General features: G+C 38.7%; 1 protein-coding gene across 5 annotated transcripts in view; it reads right to left on the bottom strand.

The window, feature by feature from the left end:
- DIAPH2 (diaphanous related formin 2) overlaps positions 1–18,379 on the bottom strand; it is a 931,860-nt gene that overhangs the window by 243,259 nt on the left and 670,222 nt on the right. For all 5 annotated transcript variants that reach the window (XM_025372654.1, XM_025372652.1, XM_025372653.1 and 2 more), the window contains one exon: positions 9,445–9,609. In XM_025372654.1, the coding sequence (XP_025228439.1) occupies positions 9,445–9,609 (165 nt within the window). The remainder of the gene's footprint in view (positions 1–9,444; positions 9,610–18,379) is intronic.

Here is an 18,379-nt window from a genome sequence, read left to right as displayed (position 1 = left end):
TTTTTTTTATTCACTCATTTTTCCATTAATTCATTAAACCATTCATACATATCCTTCGAGATCAGCACTGTGTTTGACCCACAGTAGGCTAATTATAGTACTAATCACTGAGGGTATGGAGATGAACATATTACAGGGTAAAATGTGCTAGGATGGAAGTATGAGAGCACACAGAAGGGTAATCTACACCAAAATGGAAGTGTTAGGGAGGGCTTCTTAGAAGAAATGACTTGAACAAGTTGGTAGGCAACTGGAAGGAGTGGGGAGAAGGAGAGGAGGCAGGCACACCAGACAAAAGGAGCTCAATGGGCACAATTCCGGGGGAGTCCTCCCTTCTACTGCCTTATTCAGGGGCGAGGGCATCTTTTCTGATAGAAGATTAATTAGCAAATGGACAAACAAAACAGGATGAAGCAGAATGAAGAAAAATTCAGCCAGCTGAGAAGGTGCCACCAGTAGTATCAACCTCAGGGATCTTCATGCTCAGGTTGAAACAGGCATGCTCTGATCATAATCAATACCTCTGGTCAATCTCAAGACCTCTGGAAAAGGTCAGCTTGTGCACCATATTGCTTATCTTACACTTTCCCACTTCCTGGTGTTTGGACATAATTCAATAATAACTTACTTATGGGGAACACTTCTGTGAAAAATTCTGTATGAGGTGTTGTTGCTGGAACTAAAGATATTACATTTTGTTTCCTGATTCTAGTTCTTATTAGACTTTAATAGGAAAAGGTGGCGAGCATTGAACTGATTTTGTTAATATTTTCATTGTTAATTATTATACTGTCAGATTTTTAAAGGGCAAAATTCAGCTTGTCATAAACAATTCTGACAACTTTTATAAATATTTTTAGAAAAAACGGTGGTATTTTTTAGTTTTACAATATTAATCTAAAATGTATACATATTTAAAAACCATCCATACTAGTAGGTATTTTTTTATCATGTTAGGGAGTTTGAGTTTTCTTTAAACTATGTCTTCCCTTATTACATATTCCTTTAGTTCCCTATGATATGATATTTAGCTTTTCTATACAAGGAATAATCACATAAGAAAAATAGGACATCCACTTCTGGCCCAAAGTAAACAGTCAAAGAGAATACAACAGTTGATAGGTGACATCTCTTTCTAAAGAAGAATTCAATGATATCTGTAAAATACAGTAAAGTCTGCTCTCTGGCACATCTGGGGAATGAGGTATTCTGGTCAAATATTCTGCTTAATAGAGTTACCATATATTTTACATGGTTTGCCTATTTTCAAAGGGTTGCAATAGATCAAAATAAACCTAAGGCTATATACCCAGGGTGGTCCCAGCTGAGCTCAAAGGGAATTATCTGGGTGTATATGATTAACTAGAGAGAGTTGGTGAGCCCTTAGGGCTCTATTTGCATGAAACGATTTATGCTGGCATTTTATTTATTCCCAGCTCCTAGGAAAAGGAAGATACATGCCTAGGCACTTGAACAAAAGGGAGGAAGGAGGGCAATGGAGGGGCTTACGATTTTAGGATTCCCTTCAGGTCTCTAGGAGTTGAAACATTTTTTAGTCTCCAAGGAGAAAGGGATCAGAAGAGATGCAAAAGGAACTGTTTTTATGAAGTGTCCTGTGAAACATGGCTACTTCTGCACTGAACATAATACCACAATGGTACTTCAAGATTGATGACAAAATTGGAGCAGTAGGAAACTGTACCCTTGGCCCACACATAGGCATTTTCATTAAAGGCAACCCCAAGCAGTTTTGCCAGCAAAAAGCATTTGGCAGAATGGAGCTGAAGCTATAGCAAGACAGGACAGGCGGGGGCTTTTTCTGTTTTGTTCATTGCTGTATTTTCATCACTCTAGAATATAGGCACTCAGTTGCTGATTGGTGAGCAAATTTCACATGGTGACTATAGATGACATGTTTTCAGCACCCATGAAATGACTCCAGGTGTACTTTTAGGGGTAAAGACTTTGCAAGGAGCTTGAGTCCTGCTAGTGGGGGAAAAGAGGAGGTAACTAGGATATTTGGATTACTGTTACTAAGGACACCCTCTCTGAATTCATAAATGAAGAGACCTGGAAACGTCTAGTTTACAAAAAAAACTATAGCATTAAGCAGCACATCAGGGTCTTGCAGCTTCTTAAGGTTGTTTTCAGAATATTACCATTTTATTGGCAAAGAAAAGAGGCATCAACTTATAAGGCATCTGATAGAAATTTCTGGATGATGAATTCTAGATATCAGAATTTACATTACTGATTAAGACACTACTTTGTTAAACAATATATTTGGTTTCTTACATAAGCCTACCATTTTTATAATATTATAGTCAAGTTTTTTTTTTTTTTTTTAATGTTAAGTGCTTGGTTTAAAAATGTGTCAAAATAACTTAAGTCATTTTGGATCAGGGATTATATACACAATCCTTTCATGTAAAAATTCACCTTCATTTCTTTAAAGGTAAATTACCATTAATAAATGAATAAAATTTCTGTATATTATCAATTTAGTCTTTCAAGTCTAACTAAATGCAGATATACTCATTGGCTTTCCAATTATAGTTTAGATTTAGATATGATTGAGGCCTTGTAAAAGGGAAGATAGCTTAAGAGAGATGAGAGATTTTCAAAATTAATTATCTCCATAAGCCAACATGGCTACACAGGGAGCTCTCAGACAAGTTTAGGTTTTTAAAGAACAATTACTTAAGATAGAAGGAAGAACATCCCTGAGAATTAACATAAGAATGAACTCGGTGGTTATAACTCTCCATGTCACACCAGCTATGGGAGCAATAAAGGCATAATGACAATCATACTTTGGCCTTTCAGCCTTCTTTGAGTTTTCATATAGTGCTTCTAAAGTTTCTCTTTGTTCTAAGAGACACAGTTCCTCGTAGGAACTTGCTATTATCTCATTCTACTGCTTCTACTTTCCAGACATAACATTTACCAATTTGGGAGAAGAGTTCAATCTAAGTGATTGCAGCCCATTCAGAGCCAACCATAGATGGTCTGGCCTTTAAAGTAACCATAGCTCTTTTGATTTTGTAAACTATTTTAGTTTAAAAAGCTCAGATTTGGCTGGGTGCAGTAGCCCATGCCTGTAATCCTAGCACTTTGGGAGGCCGAGGCAGGTGGATCACCTGAGGTCAGGAGTTTCAGACCAGCCTGGCTAACATGGCGGAACCCCGTTTCTACTAAAAATACGAAAATTAGCCAGGCATGGAGGAGGGTGCCTCTAATCCCAGTTACTCGGGAGGCTGAGGCAGGAGAATCACTTGAACCCAGGGGGTGGAGGTTACAGTGAGCCAAGATCAAGCCACTGCACTCCAGCCTGGGCGACAGAGCAAGACTCCGTCTCCAAAAAAAAAAAAAAAGCTCAGCTTTATCCTGAGGCCACAGGGAAGTTGTGAAAGAATCTTAAGTCAGGAAACTAAGGTTATCTTGTTTGGTTTCTTTTGTTTTTAATTTTATTCTCACTAAAATGGGGTGAATCGATTAGGAAATGGAAATGGGTATGAGAAGAAGACACAGATACCAGTCAGGAGGTCATTATTACAGTCCAGACGAGAGATGGCTGCAGCCAGGAACTCAAATAGTATCAGTGGGCTTGGAGAGAAACAGGTGGATTCAAAAGTTATCTAGGGTCAGGCAAAGTGGCTCATGCATGTAATTCCAGCATTTTGGGAGGTTGAGGCAGGAGGAATGCTTAAGGCCAGGAATACAAGACTATCCTTGGCAACATAGCGAGACCTCATCTCTATTAAAAATTAAAAATTTAGCCAGGCATGGTGATGCATGCCTGTAGTCCTAGTTACTCAGGAGGCTGAGGTGGGAGGATCACTTGTGCCCAAGAGTTTGAGGATACAGTGAGCTATGATCATGCCACTACACTCCAGCCTGGAAAACAGAGCAAACCTGTCTCAATCAATCAGTCAGTCTGGGAAGTAGAAGCAGCAATCCTGAACAATGGCATAAAACGCTATGATTACTTGATATCATTTAGCATCTTAACACTTAGCTATTTTAATGCTCATTTAGGAGCTGTTCCAAAGTTTATCAAATGAACAGTAGCACATACTGATTTCGTTGAGGGGAAATTGGCTAGCATGATTAATAGCAATGGTAACATTTTCAAGTTATGTCAATGAATCTAATAATTCTGCAAAGCCTTATTCCTATATTTCTAGTATATGAGGTACAGAATGAGGACACACACACAACAAATATTTATTGAGTGCCTGGGTAACATATTGTTCTTTAAAAAAACAAAACAAAAACACACAGAAGCAGCAGGAAACTGACAGATTTAAAACAGAAAAGGAGTACTTTCTATAATTTATTTGGAGCTATGAAAGTTATTGAAGTATAATACTTGCCTCGAACACTTTCCCAACAGCTGAAATTAATTTTTATGCCTAAGCAAGATACTGCATGGTGGTGAAACATATACGGTTCACTGATTTTGAATATTCTATTCAAAATATCTCAAAAGAAAAAAAAGACTATTTGTGCAGTCAACTATTTGAACTAGCAGAATGACTGAAGCATATAAAGGAGAATAAGCAAAAAAGATGTTTAGACATTTCATAAATATGGAATTTGATTTGTTTGTTTGTATACATTATGAGGTACCAGTGCAATTTTGTTACATGCATGGATTGCACAGTGGTGAAGTCAGAGCTTTTAGGGTATCCATAACCCGAATAATATACATCATACCCATTAAATAATTTTTCTCATTATCCACACCCCTCCTACCCCAAAACCCTCCTGAGTCTCCATTGTGTATCATGGAATTGGATTTTCTTCCACAAAATATTCAACTTAAATTTAGGAGTTATTAATTTTGTCTATATTGCATGCTGTTTTGTTTTTGTTTTTGTTTTTTGTTTTTTTTTTTTTGAGACGGAGTCTCGTTCTGTCCCCCAGGCTGGAGTGCAGTGGCGCGATCTTGGCTCACTGCAAGCTCCACTTCCCAGGTTCACGCTATTCTCCTGCCTCAGCCTCCCGAGTAGCTGGGACTACAGGTGCCCACCACCATGCCTGGCTAATTTTATTTATTTATTTATTTTTTTAGTAGAGGTGTGGTTTCACCGTGTTAGCCAGGATGGTCTTGATCTCCTGACCTCGTGATCCGCCCATCTCGGCCTCCCAAAGTGCTGGGATTACAGGCTTGAGTCACCGTACCTGACTGGTATGCTGTTCTTTAAACTCATGAAATCTCTGAGAAACTAACTAGAAAGGGTCTTAATTCTGAATTTAGAAATGTTTCTAATTATATACATTTTGATACCAATATATTGTACATTCATCTGGAATACCTTTAATATCCTCATTAGTTGAGTAATACAGAATATGAATATTAAGTAATAGAGAAGTATTCTATAGACATTATCCAATTCTGCTTTCATTCATTTGAATTGATTACTTTGAAAAAAGTCTTAATCCATAATGTCAACTTCTTTTATTTCTATTTGCCCCATCTTTTAGAGGATATCTCTATCTGAGGAAGATTTTTTGGTATGTGCATTTTGTTTATGCTACACATGCCAAATAGATCTCCCAAGATGAAACTCTGAGCTCATTTGGAAGTAATTTTTGGTAGCACATGAATCAGAACTCTTATTTTCTTCTCAGCACTACTGGTATTTTATTGCTTCCATCTATAGTCCAATATGCTTTTAGTGCTAAGAACCCTGAGGCCAAACACACAAAGCACTAAGAAAATGGGAACTTCTGGCGATTATAATTTTTGCCAGTCTTTCAGGGTTCTTCCCTCCCCTGGGAGAGTGAAATCACTTTAAGTTCACTATGAAACAGGAACATGGTGAGCACAAATGATTGACTGAAGTTGGTGATGTTGATTTAGGAATCTTCGACTTAAAGGTCAGGTATAAAAACCTTAAACCTACTTGTCAAAGTCTGCTTGTCAAACGCCGATGGATTTTTCAAGACTCTGCTCTAATGTCACTTTTTCTATCAAGGCCTCTCTGGCCAACACAGGCAGAGTTAGGCAGTTCCTCCTTTATGTTATTGGCACACCTTAACATACTTCTATGGCAGCACTTATCAAATTATATTGCATTTGTTTGTCTGTCTCCACTCATGGATAGAGAGAAACCATTCTCTTCCTTTATCTGTGAACCAGAGCATTACCAAAAATCAAGTTGGTTTTCAATAATTAATGGAAAGGATGGTCAGAGAATGGCTAATAATATTCTACCTTTGTATACCATAGGTTTCAAGGTCTTTTCACATAGTAGTGAGGAAGACTTGGCTTAAATTATTTTCCGTCTTTCTTTTTTTTTCTTTTTTTTTTTTTTTTTGAGGCGGAGTTTCGCTCTTTTTGCCTAGGCTGGAGTGCAGTGGCGCGATCTCAGCTCACCGCAACCTCCGCCTCCCGGGTTCAAGTGATTCTCCTGCCTCAGCCTCCTGAGTGGCTGGGATTACAGGCATGCGCCACCACCCTGGCTAATTTTTGTATTTTTAGTAGAGACGGGGTTTCTCCATGTTGGGCAGACTGGTCTTGAACTCCTGACCTCATGTGATCCACCCACCTAGGCCTCCCAAAGTGCTGGGATTACAGGCGTGAGCTACCGCACCCGGCTATTTTCCATCTTTTATAGATAAAGAAACAAATGCCCAGAGAGGTTATATGACCCACCCACGTTCAAAACAGTTAATATATTGTACACCTAATTCTCATGGCAGCAAGTTGATAAAGATTTGTAGATAGAAGTGGTAGCAGTACTGTTATATAAGGCAAACATAGCAATGGCTGGCCAGGAGTGCATTATGTAAGTGTTTCAGATTGGTTGACATATTTAGGATCTCATTACTTGTTTTAAAGGTCAATCTTAACAGGTTCTCAAGAAATTAACTTAAATGGACATGAAACGACACAAGAATATCAAATTATTTACATTCAGTAACAATATATGAAAATTCTTACTCTGTACTCAAGCTACAGTGAAGTCAGCAGAAAGACATAAAACATATCCTACATATGTATGTAATATATATGACTCTGCTATCTCTGAAATTCCGAACGTGACTCAGACTACTAACAGGGAATAGAATTCTTAGAGATCAATCCTTTAACTCTTTCATTTTACAAAAGACAGACAGAAATGGATAGCGAGAAAGGATAAATGACTTACTCAAAGTCACACAGCTTTTTAGTGGCAGTACCAGGACACAAAATCAGGTCTCCTTAATAATATTCTGACATTTTTAAAAAACAAGTTATGATTGAGAAGTGATACAGGTAGAGTTCTTAGCCTTCTAGGCATCTGGCTAATATGAGTACACACAGGCTGTAACACTGGAATTATCATTAAAAGAATGCCGCAACATGGTGGAGAAGTACACCATCTACTACTCTGTGTCTGTGTATTGGGGAGGTTAAGGGAACATATAATATGACAGTGTTTTAGGATCTAAATGGAGATCAACAATATTAATTATATTTATTCTTATATATTTTACATATATATTCTTCTATTTATTTATTTATTTGGGGACAGTCTCACTCTGTCTCCAGCGGCTCACTACAACCTTCGCCTCCCAAGTTCAAGCGATTCTCCTGCCTCAGCCTCCCAAGTAGCTGGGATTACAGGCGCCCGCCACCACGCCCGGCTAATTTTTGTATTACTAGTAGAGACAGGGTTTTGCCATGTGGGCCAGGCTGGTCTCAAACTCCTGACCTCAGGTGATCCACCCACCTCGGCCTCCCAAAGTGCTGGGATTACAGGTGTGAGCCACTGCGCCTGGCCATATATATATTCTTATATATCCATTCACCCACAGACATTGTTACAAAAAAAATTATTGGATTTATCATTTCAGTGTGTCAACTAAAGTATATTTTCTGTTTCCTCATTCCTTTTTAATGTAATTTTTTTTCCTTTTCGAAAATAATCCAAGTAGATATAACCTGTGTGCTTATGTGTTCATAGCATATAATCAGCTTTTAAGTTTTGAAAATTATTTGATCACTTTCTCTTAGCCCTCTTCTCATTGCCAATAGAACACATTCTACTAGTTATGGGTTAGCTACAAAGTATGTGTCTCTATGAAGGGTCAAAGACCAAAATCAACTAATATTTTCAGCAAAAAAGAAGACATATGATCATACTTCTGGAAGTTTGTGGATTAACTTCTATGACCAAAGCTGCTTGTTTAACTGTTGGGGTGTGCTCTGGGTTATAGGCCCTGGGTTAGGAGATGAAAGCAATTTGATTTCCACAAGCATATTCATATCTCACAGATGAAGTCACACCAAAATCAAATGATTTCACAGGGCAACAGCATTGACAAAGAAAGTACTGCTTTGGGAATAAAAACATACCTCACACTGGAATGAATTTGTTTGTTAACTGATCTTCCTGCTGGGGATTATTGCTAGAGGTCCTCACACCTGTAATCCCAACACTTCGGGAGGTTGAGGTAGGTGGATCGCTTGAGGTCAGGAGTTCGAGACCAGCCTGGCCAATATGGTGAAACCCTATCTCTACTAAAAATACAACAATTAGCTGGGTGTGGTGGCATGTGCCTGTAATCCCAGCTACTTGGGAGGCTGAGGCAGGAGAATCGCTTGAACCTGGGAGGCAGAGGTTGCAATGAGCCGAGATCGTGCCACTGCACTTCAGCCTGGGCAACAGAGCAAGACTCCATATCAAAAAAAAAAAAATTAAAAAAAAAATACATATATATATACACACACACATATATATACACCTTTATCTGTTTGAGATCAACTATTGTGCATATCTTTCTGTTACTATTACAATCAGAGTCTGTGTTCTTCCTGCTACTCCTTTGTTGGATGCAGAGGAGGTGTATTTCCACAGCATTTATATAGCAAAGTCTTTGATTCCTTTTAGCATCATAACTTGTACCCTAACTGCCACCCCCAATTAATGCTAATATTTACTGTGATCCTCAAGAGTTCCAGTTTAAAACAAGAGCCCACATTATGAAAGAAACTTTAGGTATTCAAAGTTATTTACAAAGTCCAATTCAAAATCAGTTTCTCATTTAGGCTGTGAAAGAAACTTGTTTATAAGTCACAGCATTCGAATTTATAATGTGAAAAGTTCTAGATATTAATTTTTAAGGTACGTAAAATTATAATATTATGCTATATAAAAATTGGGGTTATTTAAGTACCAATTCATTCATTTCCTATAAAATTTCAGTAAAACATTTCCCATGTATACCTAACATTGAAGATGATTCATTGAGGTCCGCATTATGTTAAGCCAGCCATGACTTACAACTTAATTTTTATCCATGTCACAGGTATAAAATATCTGTCAATTCTTGTTAAAAAACTGTCACATGAAATCAATATAGTCAATAGGAACATAAAACAACAATAGAAGGAAGACATTCAGAAATATAAGCAACAGGCCTTGCAATGCTTTAAGATGTATTACTCACCAAAAACAAAGTTCGGAAGTTGTTGAGATCACCAAAGAACTCTTCTATGCTCACTGTCTTTGAGTCAAAAATGAAGTATTCTCCGAGATTCTCATAGAGCTTCATCATGTTGTTGTGCATGGTGGAGAGTTTTTCATACTGTTCTCTGGCACTCTTCGTAAAGCTGTAGCTTTTTGTTAAGGAACATGACCCAACAGTACCTTTTAAATGCAATCACTAGATGTTAAGATTGAATTAAATCATCACTTCTATAAATATATTAGTAATGCACAAATACTTGTGCATTAGTTTGTTAGGGCTGCCATAGTAAAATACCACAGATTAGGTGGCTTAAACAACAGAAACTGATTTTCTCACAAATCTGGAGGCTAGAAGTCTGAGATCAGGGTCTAGTGGGTTTAGTTTCTTCTGAGGTCTCTCCATAGTCATTCCTCTGTCTGTATCCTAATCGCTTCTTCTTACATTAGACGTATTGGATTAGGGCCCACACTCATCAGCTCATTTTAACTTAATTACTTCCTTAAAGTCCCTATGATCAAATATAGTCACATTCTGAGGTACAGGGTGGTTAGGACTTTAACATATGAATTTTGGGGAAGACACATTTTAGCCCAAAATAACTTGCTAGAGTCATTATACTGGTTAGTGAGACTTGAAGATCTTCATATTAGGCAGAACTATTCAATATGTAACCACATGGAACATATTTGTTAGAAAATGTTTGCTAAATGAAAGCATATAGGCATAAATACCAGAAAATGGCCTCATATATGTTTATGAGTAAGGTAGAAAACAAACAGTGACAAAAAACTTAAAGGAAAAATTATATATATATATATATTTTTTCTTCTCTTTTTAATATATATCTCTATATAAATAGAGATAGAGGTTATAGTGAGGCCAGGTGTGGTGGCTCACACCTGTAATCCCAACACTTTGGGAGGCCGAGGTGAGCAGATCACAAGGTCAGGAGTTTGAGACCAGCCTGGCCAACACAGTGAAACCCCGTCTCTACTAAAAATACAAAAAAATTAGCCAGGCATGGTGACACGCACCTGTAGTCCCAGCTACTTGGGAGGCTGAGGCAGGAGAATCGCTTGAACTTGGGAGGTGGAGGTTGTGCTGAGCCAAGATCGCATCCCAGCACTCCAGCCCGGGCAACAGTGTGAGACTCCATCTCAAAAAAAGAAAAAAAAAAAAAAGAGGTGATAGTGAATTCTGTATATGAGTGTTATATATGTGTGTGTGTGTGTATACATATATGCATAACCCACATAAGGAAGGGAGAGAAGGAAGAAGGTGATGGGGTTCAAGACACACTTCCCCAAAATATGGCACCTTGGCATTTGAGAAATCAGCAAAAGCAGGAAGATCTCTCTGATCGTCTTCTAAACCTTTTCTCCTCAAGCAGACAAGAAAATAATTCTCTTAACTGCCTCTGAAGTAGGTTATAAGACCCTCATTTCAGAGCTGCTCTTCCTGTACCTGAAGGAAAAGAATGTCCTTATCTCTGGAGACATATGGACACAGAGAAGAATCTGAACAAATATGCCTTGCTAAGTCCCCCCAGCTCATTACCATTAGATCATACCCCCTTTGCCCAATTATATTTCCCCACTGTCCACTCTTCATCAAACCTAATCATAAAAATATACAAGTTTCCCTATTTCTTTTGGTCTTCATTTCTGAGGGCTCCTGTGTCACATAAAATTTATATTAAATAAATCCATAAGTTTTCCTCTTGTTAATCTGTCTTTTGTTTTAGAGGTCTCAGCCACAAACCCAGCAATGGGTGAGAAGAGAAACTGCTTTTCCTCTATAAAGGAGAGAAAGTGGCCTGGCAAGAAAGGAGGAAGAGGGAGAAGGAGGGAACGGGGGAGGGAGAAGAGAGGATGAAGGGGAGAGGGAGAGAGAGATACAGAGGGAGAGGGAGAAGGAGAGAGAGGTAAAGAAAATTTGCTGTAGCTCTAGAGAGAATTTTCTGTACCTTTAGAACCTTAATCGCTCAAAGGGCTTGTTAAAACACAAGTAGCTGTTTGCTGGGGCCCCAGATCAGAGGCCTAAGAATTATCATTTCTAACTAATTTCCAGGTGATGCTGATGCTCCTGGTCCAGGCCCACGCTTTGAGTAGCATGTTTTAGAAAATTAAGTAGAAGCTATTATCCCCAGAAACTAATTTTACCAGTTTTAAAAAAATTTTGAAGGAGTAAATGATCTTAACAACCATCATTACCAAATCATAAAATGAACGAAATATATAAATGTGTCCTACTAAAGATATCTCACTATATATAAATTTATACTTACAGAAAGAAATTATAATACATTTTTTCTGATTATAGAAGATATAAATGACCCTTTTTTACAACTTAGAAATTAAAAACTTAAATCAACTAAAATTTCCTACTCAGAAACAACTATTGTGAACATCTCGAAGCATTTCCTCCTGGTCTTTCTTCTATGGCTAGTAACTTTTGATTGTTATGGATAAGAATGTTTTAGAAAAAGGTAAGTGGACTAACCATAAAGAAGAAAGGAAACAAAATCAACAGTTTAAAATTAGAGTTAAATCCATTAAAAATTAATAATGATCACAGAAGTAAAATTTCTTTAGATGGAAAAGTAATTGACTTGGAATTGTATAGAAAAATAATGGTGCAGTCTGGGGCATACTATTTTAAGATCTACTATAGTGTATTAATATTTTGTGGTGCTATTATTTTATCAAGTACTGATAATTGTGCCTTGAAAAACTTGACTTTATAAGATTTTCTGAATTCTTCACTGTGTTTTATTATAACCTGGGGCCAAATTTATTTTCCATGGGAACACAGCTCTAGTTCTATAATGAAACTCAATGGGGAAATCAGACCATTTCTGGAAAATTACTTTGCAGCTGACACTTATGGAATACACCATGATTTTAAAAGTGAGGTGCCCACTTCCTATGTTATTTTTTTATGCTACATAAGTATTAGCATTCACATTAACAACACAACAGCCCCTTTCATGCTGACAAGTGACATTAAATCTTTCAATCCTCAAGCCCATTTTTATGTCAATAGACCCGAAAGAACAAACACATTTCTGACAGACTCTACTTTCTTTTTAGCAATGAAAAAGAAGTTTTTATATGCTTCACATATAAAAACATTCTGATTTTTACCTTTGAGACTGTCATCATATATATATTGGTTTTTAAGAAAACGTTTAGCATCGTATTTAAGCATAGCAGAAAGAAGACTCTTCATTTTTCAGCAAAGAATGAAAGTGACATTTCTGTTTTCTAGCCTCTCTTCCCTAAATAAAATAGATTCATTCCAGGGACTTGCTAGGCAGAAGCCCTTTGCAAAGGTCACTTACTTGTAATCTATTTGCAATGCAAATTACTAAACTGTTTGTATATTGCAGAAAACTCAACATCTGTACAACACAGAGAAAAAGCCAAAGATAACAAAAAAGGGAAAATGTGTATGTTCCCATTTATCATAACACAATTTTTCACCAGCTAAAACATGTCCATGTAGTGATACCGAATTTCATAAATTTGTTGTTATAGAACAAAAACTGGTTTCAGAAATTGTCTCTGTACCCAAGTGAGGAAATCTGAAAAATTCTGAGAATGGTTTATCTTCAAAATAACAAATGGAAAGCATTCCAATCTCTAAATCCTTCACTTATCTTCCAAGAGATTACTTTGTAAAAGGGATAGATGGCTGGCGAGTCAGCACTGAAATTTTTCACAATTGCCACCATGTCACCAAATCCTACATGGGACTGCAGGTAAGAAAAAAAGTGGACATCACTCCATATCATCCCTGTATTTAATGTGGAAATTTTAAAAACTTACCATTTATTTTAAATTATCTGCATTATTTTTTAGAGACAGGATCTTGCTCTGTTACTCAGGCTGGAGTGCAGTGGCACGATCCTAGCTCACTGCAGCCTCGAACTCCCAGGCTCAAGCCATCCTCCCGCCTTAGCCTTTCAAGTAGCTGGGACTACAGATGTATGCCACCACACCTGGCTTCATATGGGAAATTTTTATTTTGTTTTTTGAGCAGTCACTAAATACAAGATACTGGGGTGGTATCATGCTAAGCATCGTGGTCGATAGAATGATCATTAAAGCCTTAATCTCTACCCTGAAGAAGTTTATAATCCAATAGTACAATAATTCTACCACCATCAATTTGCATGTGTATAAGACTTTATCACTTATTATATACATTTCCTTCCATTATATCCCATATTCTTCATAACAACCAAACAACCATTTCAAAAAGGCAGAGCAATATTACCATTCAAATTTTAGAGTTGTGGGAGCTAGATAAAAGGCAGTTATCCATTTAGGGTTAGAACGCAGACATTGTAATAATCCATGGCATGACACCTAGTTCTTTCCATATAGAAGTGTATTGTTTACAATAACAGTGACCTTCATGTGGCAAAATCCAATATTCACTCCTTTATTTTTCTTTTTAGGTCTCAGCAGCATATGACACATTTAGCTACTTCTCTTAATTTCTGTGACACAGAAATGAAAAGTTTTCTTTCTCACTTCCTCTCCTCTGGTAACTTTTTGTTTTTGTTTTTGTTTTTGTTTTTTGTTTTTTGCTTTGTTTTGTTGTTTTTTTGAGATGGAGTCTTACTCTGTCACCCAGGCTGAAGTGCAGTGGCGTGATCTCAGCTCACTGTGACCTCCACCTCCTGGGTTCAAGCGATTCTCCTGCCTCAGCCTCCCAAGTAGCTGGAATTACAGGCACAGCCCACCACATCCAGCTAATTTTTGTATTTTTAGTAGAGATGGGGTTTCACCATGTTGGCCAGGCTGGTCTTGAACTCCTGACCTCAGGTGATCCACCCACCTGGGTCACCCAATGTGCTGGGATTACAGGCGTGAGCCACGGTGCCTGGACTCTTCTGGCAACTTCTATAAAATGTTAGCGTAGAGGGTTTGGTCCTGAGCCCTCTATCTGCATTCTCTGTCTAGTTGATTTCAGCAATTCACATAGCTTTTGTAAGGCCTCTGAGCCAAAGCTAAGCGTCATATCCCCTGTACACATCCAGACGGCCTGTTCCTGCCCTAACTGATGACATTCCACCACAAAAGAAGTGAAAATGGCCTATTCCTGCCTTAACTGATGACATTACCTTGTGAAATTCCTTTTCCTGGCTCAAAAGCTCCCCGACTGAGCACCTTGTGACCCCCACCCCTGCCCGCCAGAGAACAACCCCCTTTGACTGTAATTTTCCTTTACCTACCCAAATCCTATAAAACGGCCCCACCCCATCTCCCTTCGCTGACTCTCTTTTCAGACAGCCCGCCTACACCCAGGTGAAATAAACAGCCTTGTTGCTTACACAAAGCCTGTTTGGTGGTCTCTTCACACGAATGCGCATGAAAGCTTTAATATCATCTATATTGATGATGCCCAAATTTATATCTCTCCTAGCACAATCTCTCCCCTGAGACACACACTTTTTATAATCAACTGTCTACATACCATCTCTACTTGAATTTTTTAAAAAATGATACCTGTTGATATTTCAAATGTAAATTCCTCTCTGAAAACCCTCTAATAACTTTCTACAACACTTGGAAGAAAATCCAAATGATTTATAAGGCTCTACATGATCTGTCCTCTACCCATCCCTGTAATGTAAACTCATGCCATCCTCCCTTTAAAGTACTATGCCTGGCTATATCAACCTTCTTTCTGTTCCTTGGACAAACAAGGTCACAGACAGCTCAGGGCCTTTGCACTTGTTATTCTCTCTGCCTAGACTGTTTCTTTCCCACCAAGCCATTCAGTCTCAGCTTAAATGCCACTTCCTCATAGAGGCTTGCTTCAATCATCCAATCTAAAATATCCATCCCCATCACTGTTACTGTGGCCTATTTTATTTCATTTGAGAACTTAATCACTATCTGACATTATCTCTTCTGTCTATTTTTCTTATTCCTTATTTCAATCTGTTTACTGCCTACCTTGCCCTACTTAAAAATATGGTCCATGAAAGTAGACCTTCTCTAATTGATCACTGACTCATCAACACCTAGACGTGTGCCTGGCACATAGAAGAAATAGTAGCAGTAACAAAAGAAATGAGAATCAACAATAACGACAATGTAACTGTACCTAACCTTTTTTTTTTTTTTTTTTTTTTTTTTGAGACGGAGTCTTGCTCTGTCGCCCAGGCTGGAGTGCAGTGGCCGGATCTCAGCTCACTGCAAGCTCCGCCTCCCGGGTTCACGCCATTCTCCTGCCTCAGCCTCCCGAGTAGCTGGGACTACAGGCGCCCGCCACCTCGCCCGGCTAGTTTTTTGTATTTTTTAGTAGAGACGGGGTTTCACCGTGTTAGCCAGGATGGTCTCGATCTCCTGACCTCATGATCTGCCCGTCTCGGCCTCCCAAAGTGCTGGGATTACAGGCTTGAGCCACCGCGCCCGGCCTGTACCTAACCTTTTTAAAAAATAAATTGTGTGAGCCGCTGTGGAAGACTTCCCATGGATTAACTCATTTAATCTTCACAACAGCTTTCTGAGATAAAAAAATAATAATAATAATTGCATAAGGCCACACAGATAGTATGTCACAAAAATGGAAATAAACTCAGTGTGCCTCCAGAAACCATGTTCTTAACCAGTAAGCTATATAGTTCTGAAGAAATATTTGTTGAAGGAGTAAAGGCTCATCCTAACACTGCATAGAATGACCCCACTGAAGGCTGGATCATGGGTTGACTTGAGTACTTAAAAACCTGAAATCCCTTTTATGAATCTTAAGATAAACCAATTTCACAGCAAAACTCATTTAACTGAGAATATTTTTGCAGTACTATTTAATTGTATTTGAGAACGCATTTTAATTCCCTTGTTTCATCAATCAGAACGTCTTAAATACATTTTAATAACAAGGTTGGCTTCAATCATATTTATTTTAAAGCTATATATGTAATAGTGAATATGTTTATCAGTAGAATGATGGTCAGCTTAAATTAAGTTTGTGTCTTTAGACCTGAATGTTACTCTAGTAGATATGTTAGTAGATGTAATGGTTAATTTTATGTCAATTTGACTGGGTTAAAGGATATCCAGATAGCTGGTGAAACACTGTCTCTGGGTATGCCTGTGAGGGTGTTTCTGGAAGAATTTGCATGTGAATCAATAGACTGAGTAAAGAAGATCACCCTGCTCAATGTGGGTGGGAAATGATCCAATTTGTTGAGGGCCAAGACAGAACACAGAAATGGAGAAGGGTGAATTCTCTCTCTCTTCTGGAGCTGAGACGTCCATCTTCTCTTGCCCTGGGACATTGACACTCCTGGTTTTTGCGCCAAAGGACTGCAACTGGAGCATAAACAAATGGCTCCCCTGGTTCTCAGACCTGGGGATTTGTATTGGAACTATACCATCAGTTTTCCTGGTTTTTTAGCATGCAGAGGGTTGGAAGTTAGATGACGAGATGTCTCAGTCTCCGTGTGTGTGTGTGTGTGTGTGTGTGTGTGTGTGTGTGTGTGTATTTTTTTTCTCTGGAGAACCCTAATACAATAGATAAAATTTAAAACTGGTCATTTTGTTTAGCTCCTATATTAGAGAATAGAAATTAACAATATGGTTTAAAGAAAATAAGTCTTTCTATTTTTTTCTAAGAGACAGAATCTTGTTATGTTGCCAAGGCTGGAGTGTGGTGGCTATTCACAGGTGCAATCCCAGTACTGATCGACATGAGAGTTTTTACCTCCTTTGTTTCTGACCTGGGCTAGGTAACCCCTGCTTAAGCAACCTGGTGGTCCCCCATTACTGAAAGGTCACCATATTAATGTGGACCTTAGTGTGAATGCCCAATCAGCCTAGCACATTATAGCCCAGAACTCCCGGGCTCAAGCAATCCTCTCATCTCAGCCTTCTGAGTATCTGGCCCTACAGGCATCTACCACCACACCCAGTATAAATAAGAGTTAAATGTATGTAGTGGGATGCCTCACAAAAAAAATTAACTTACTATAAAATGCATTTCATGAAAGGCTACTTGCCCGGGCACAGTGGCTCACGCGGGTAATCCCAGCGCTTTGGGAGGCCAAGGCAGGTGGATCGCTTAAGGTAAGGAGTTTGAGATCAACCTGGATGTGGTGAAACTCCATCTTTCCTAAAAATACAAAAAATAGCAGGGTGTGGTGGAGGTTATCTGTAATCCCAGCTACTCGGGAGGCTAAGGCAGGAGAATGGCTTGGACCTGGGAGGCAGAGGTTGCAGTGAGCCGAGATCATGCCACTGCACTCCAGCCTGAGCGACAGAGACAGAGTGAGGCTCTATCTCAAAAGAAACAAGAAAACAAAAAAACAAAAAAACAAAAAAAACGAGGCTATTTGGTGGCTTACAGGCAGTTTTGATTCTAGAAACAGAATTACATTTTCATGTCGTAGAGATACAAGGTATCTTTACATCTACCTGTAGAGTTCTTTTTATGAAGTGGGTATATCTTTAACAGGATCCTGTCTATGGAGAAGGAGGAGAAAGGTTGTCTCATCAGTAGAGATTTGACCTGGCTTACTGTTACTCCTTACTTGGGGTTAAGATTGAATATAACTGAGACTTAAGAAAGTGTATTGTAGCCGGGCGCGGTGGCTCAAGCCTGTAATCCCAGCACTTTGGGAGGCCGAGGCGGGTGGATCACGAGGTCAGGAGATCGAGACCATCCTGGCTAACATGGTGAAACCCCATCTCTACTAAAAATACAAAAAACTAGCCGGGCGTGGTGGCGGGCGCCTGTAGTCCCAGCTACTCGGAGGCTGAGGCAGGCGAATGGCGTGAACCTGGGAGGCGGAGCTTGCAGTGAGCCGAGATCGCGCCACTGCACTCCAGCCTGGGTGACACAGCGCGAGACTCCGTCTCAAAAAAAAAAAAAAAAAAAAAAAAAAAAAAAGAAA

This window comes from Theropithecus gelada, chromosome X, assembly GCF_003255815.1.
Source record: "Theropithecus gelada isolate Dixy chromosome X, Tgel_1.0, whole genome shotgun sequence".
NCBI classification, from domain to species: domain Eukaryota; kingdom Metazoa; phylum Chordata; class Mammalia; order Primates; family Cercopithecidae; genus Theropithecus; species Theropithecus gelada.
This window is presented reverse-complemented; position numbering and strand designations above follow the sequence as displayed.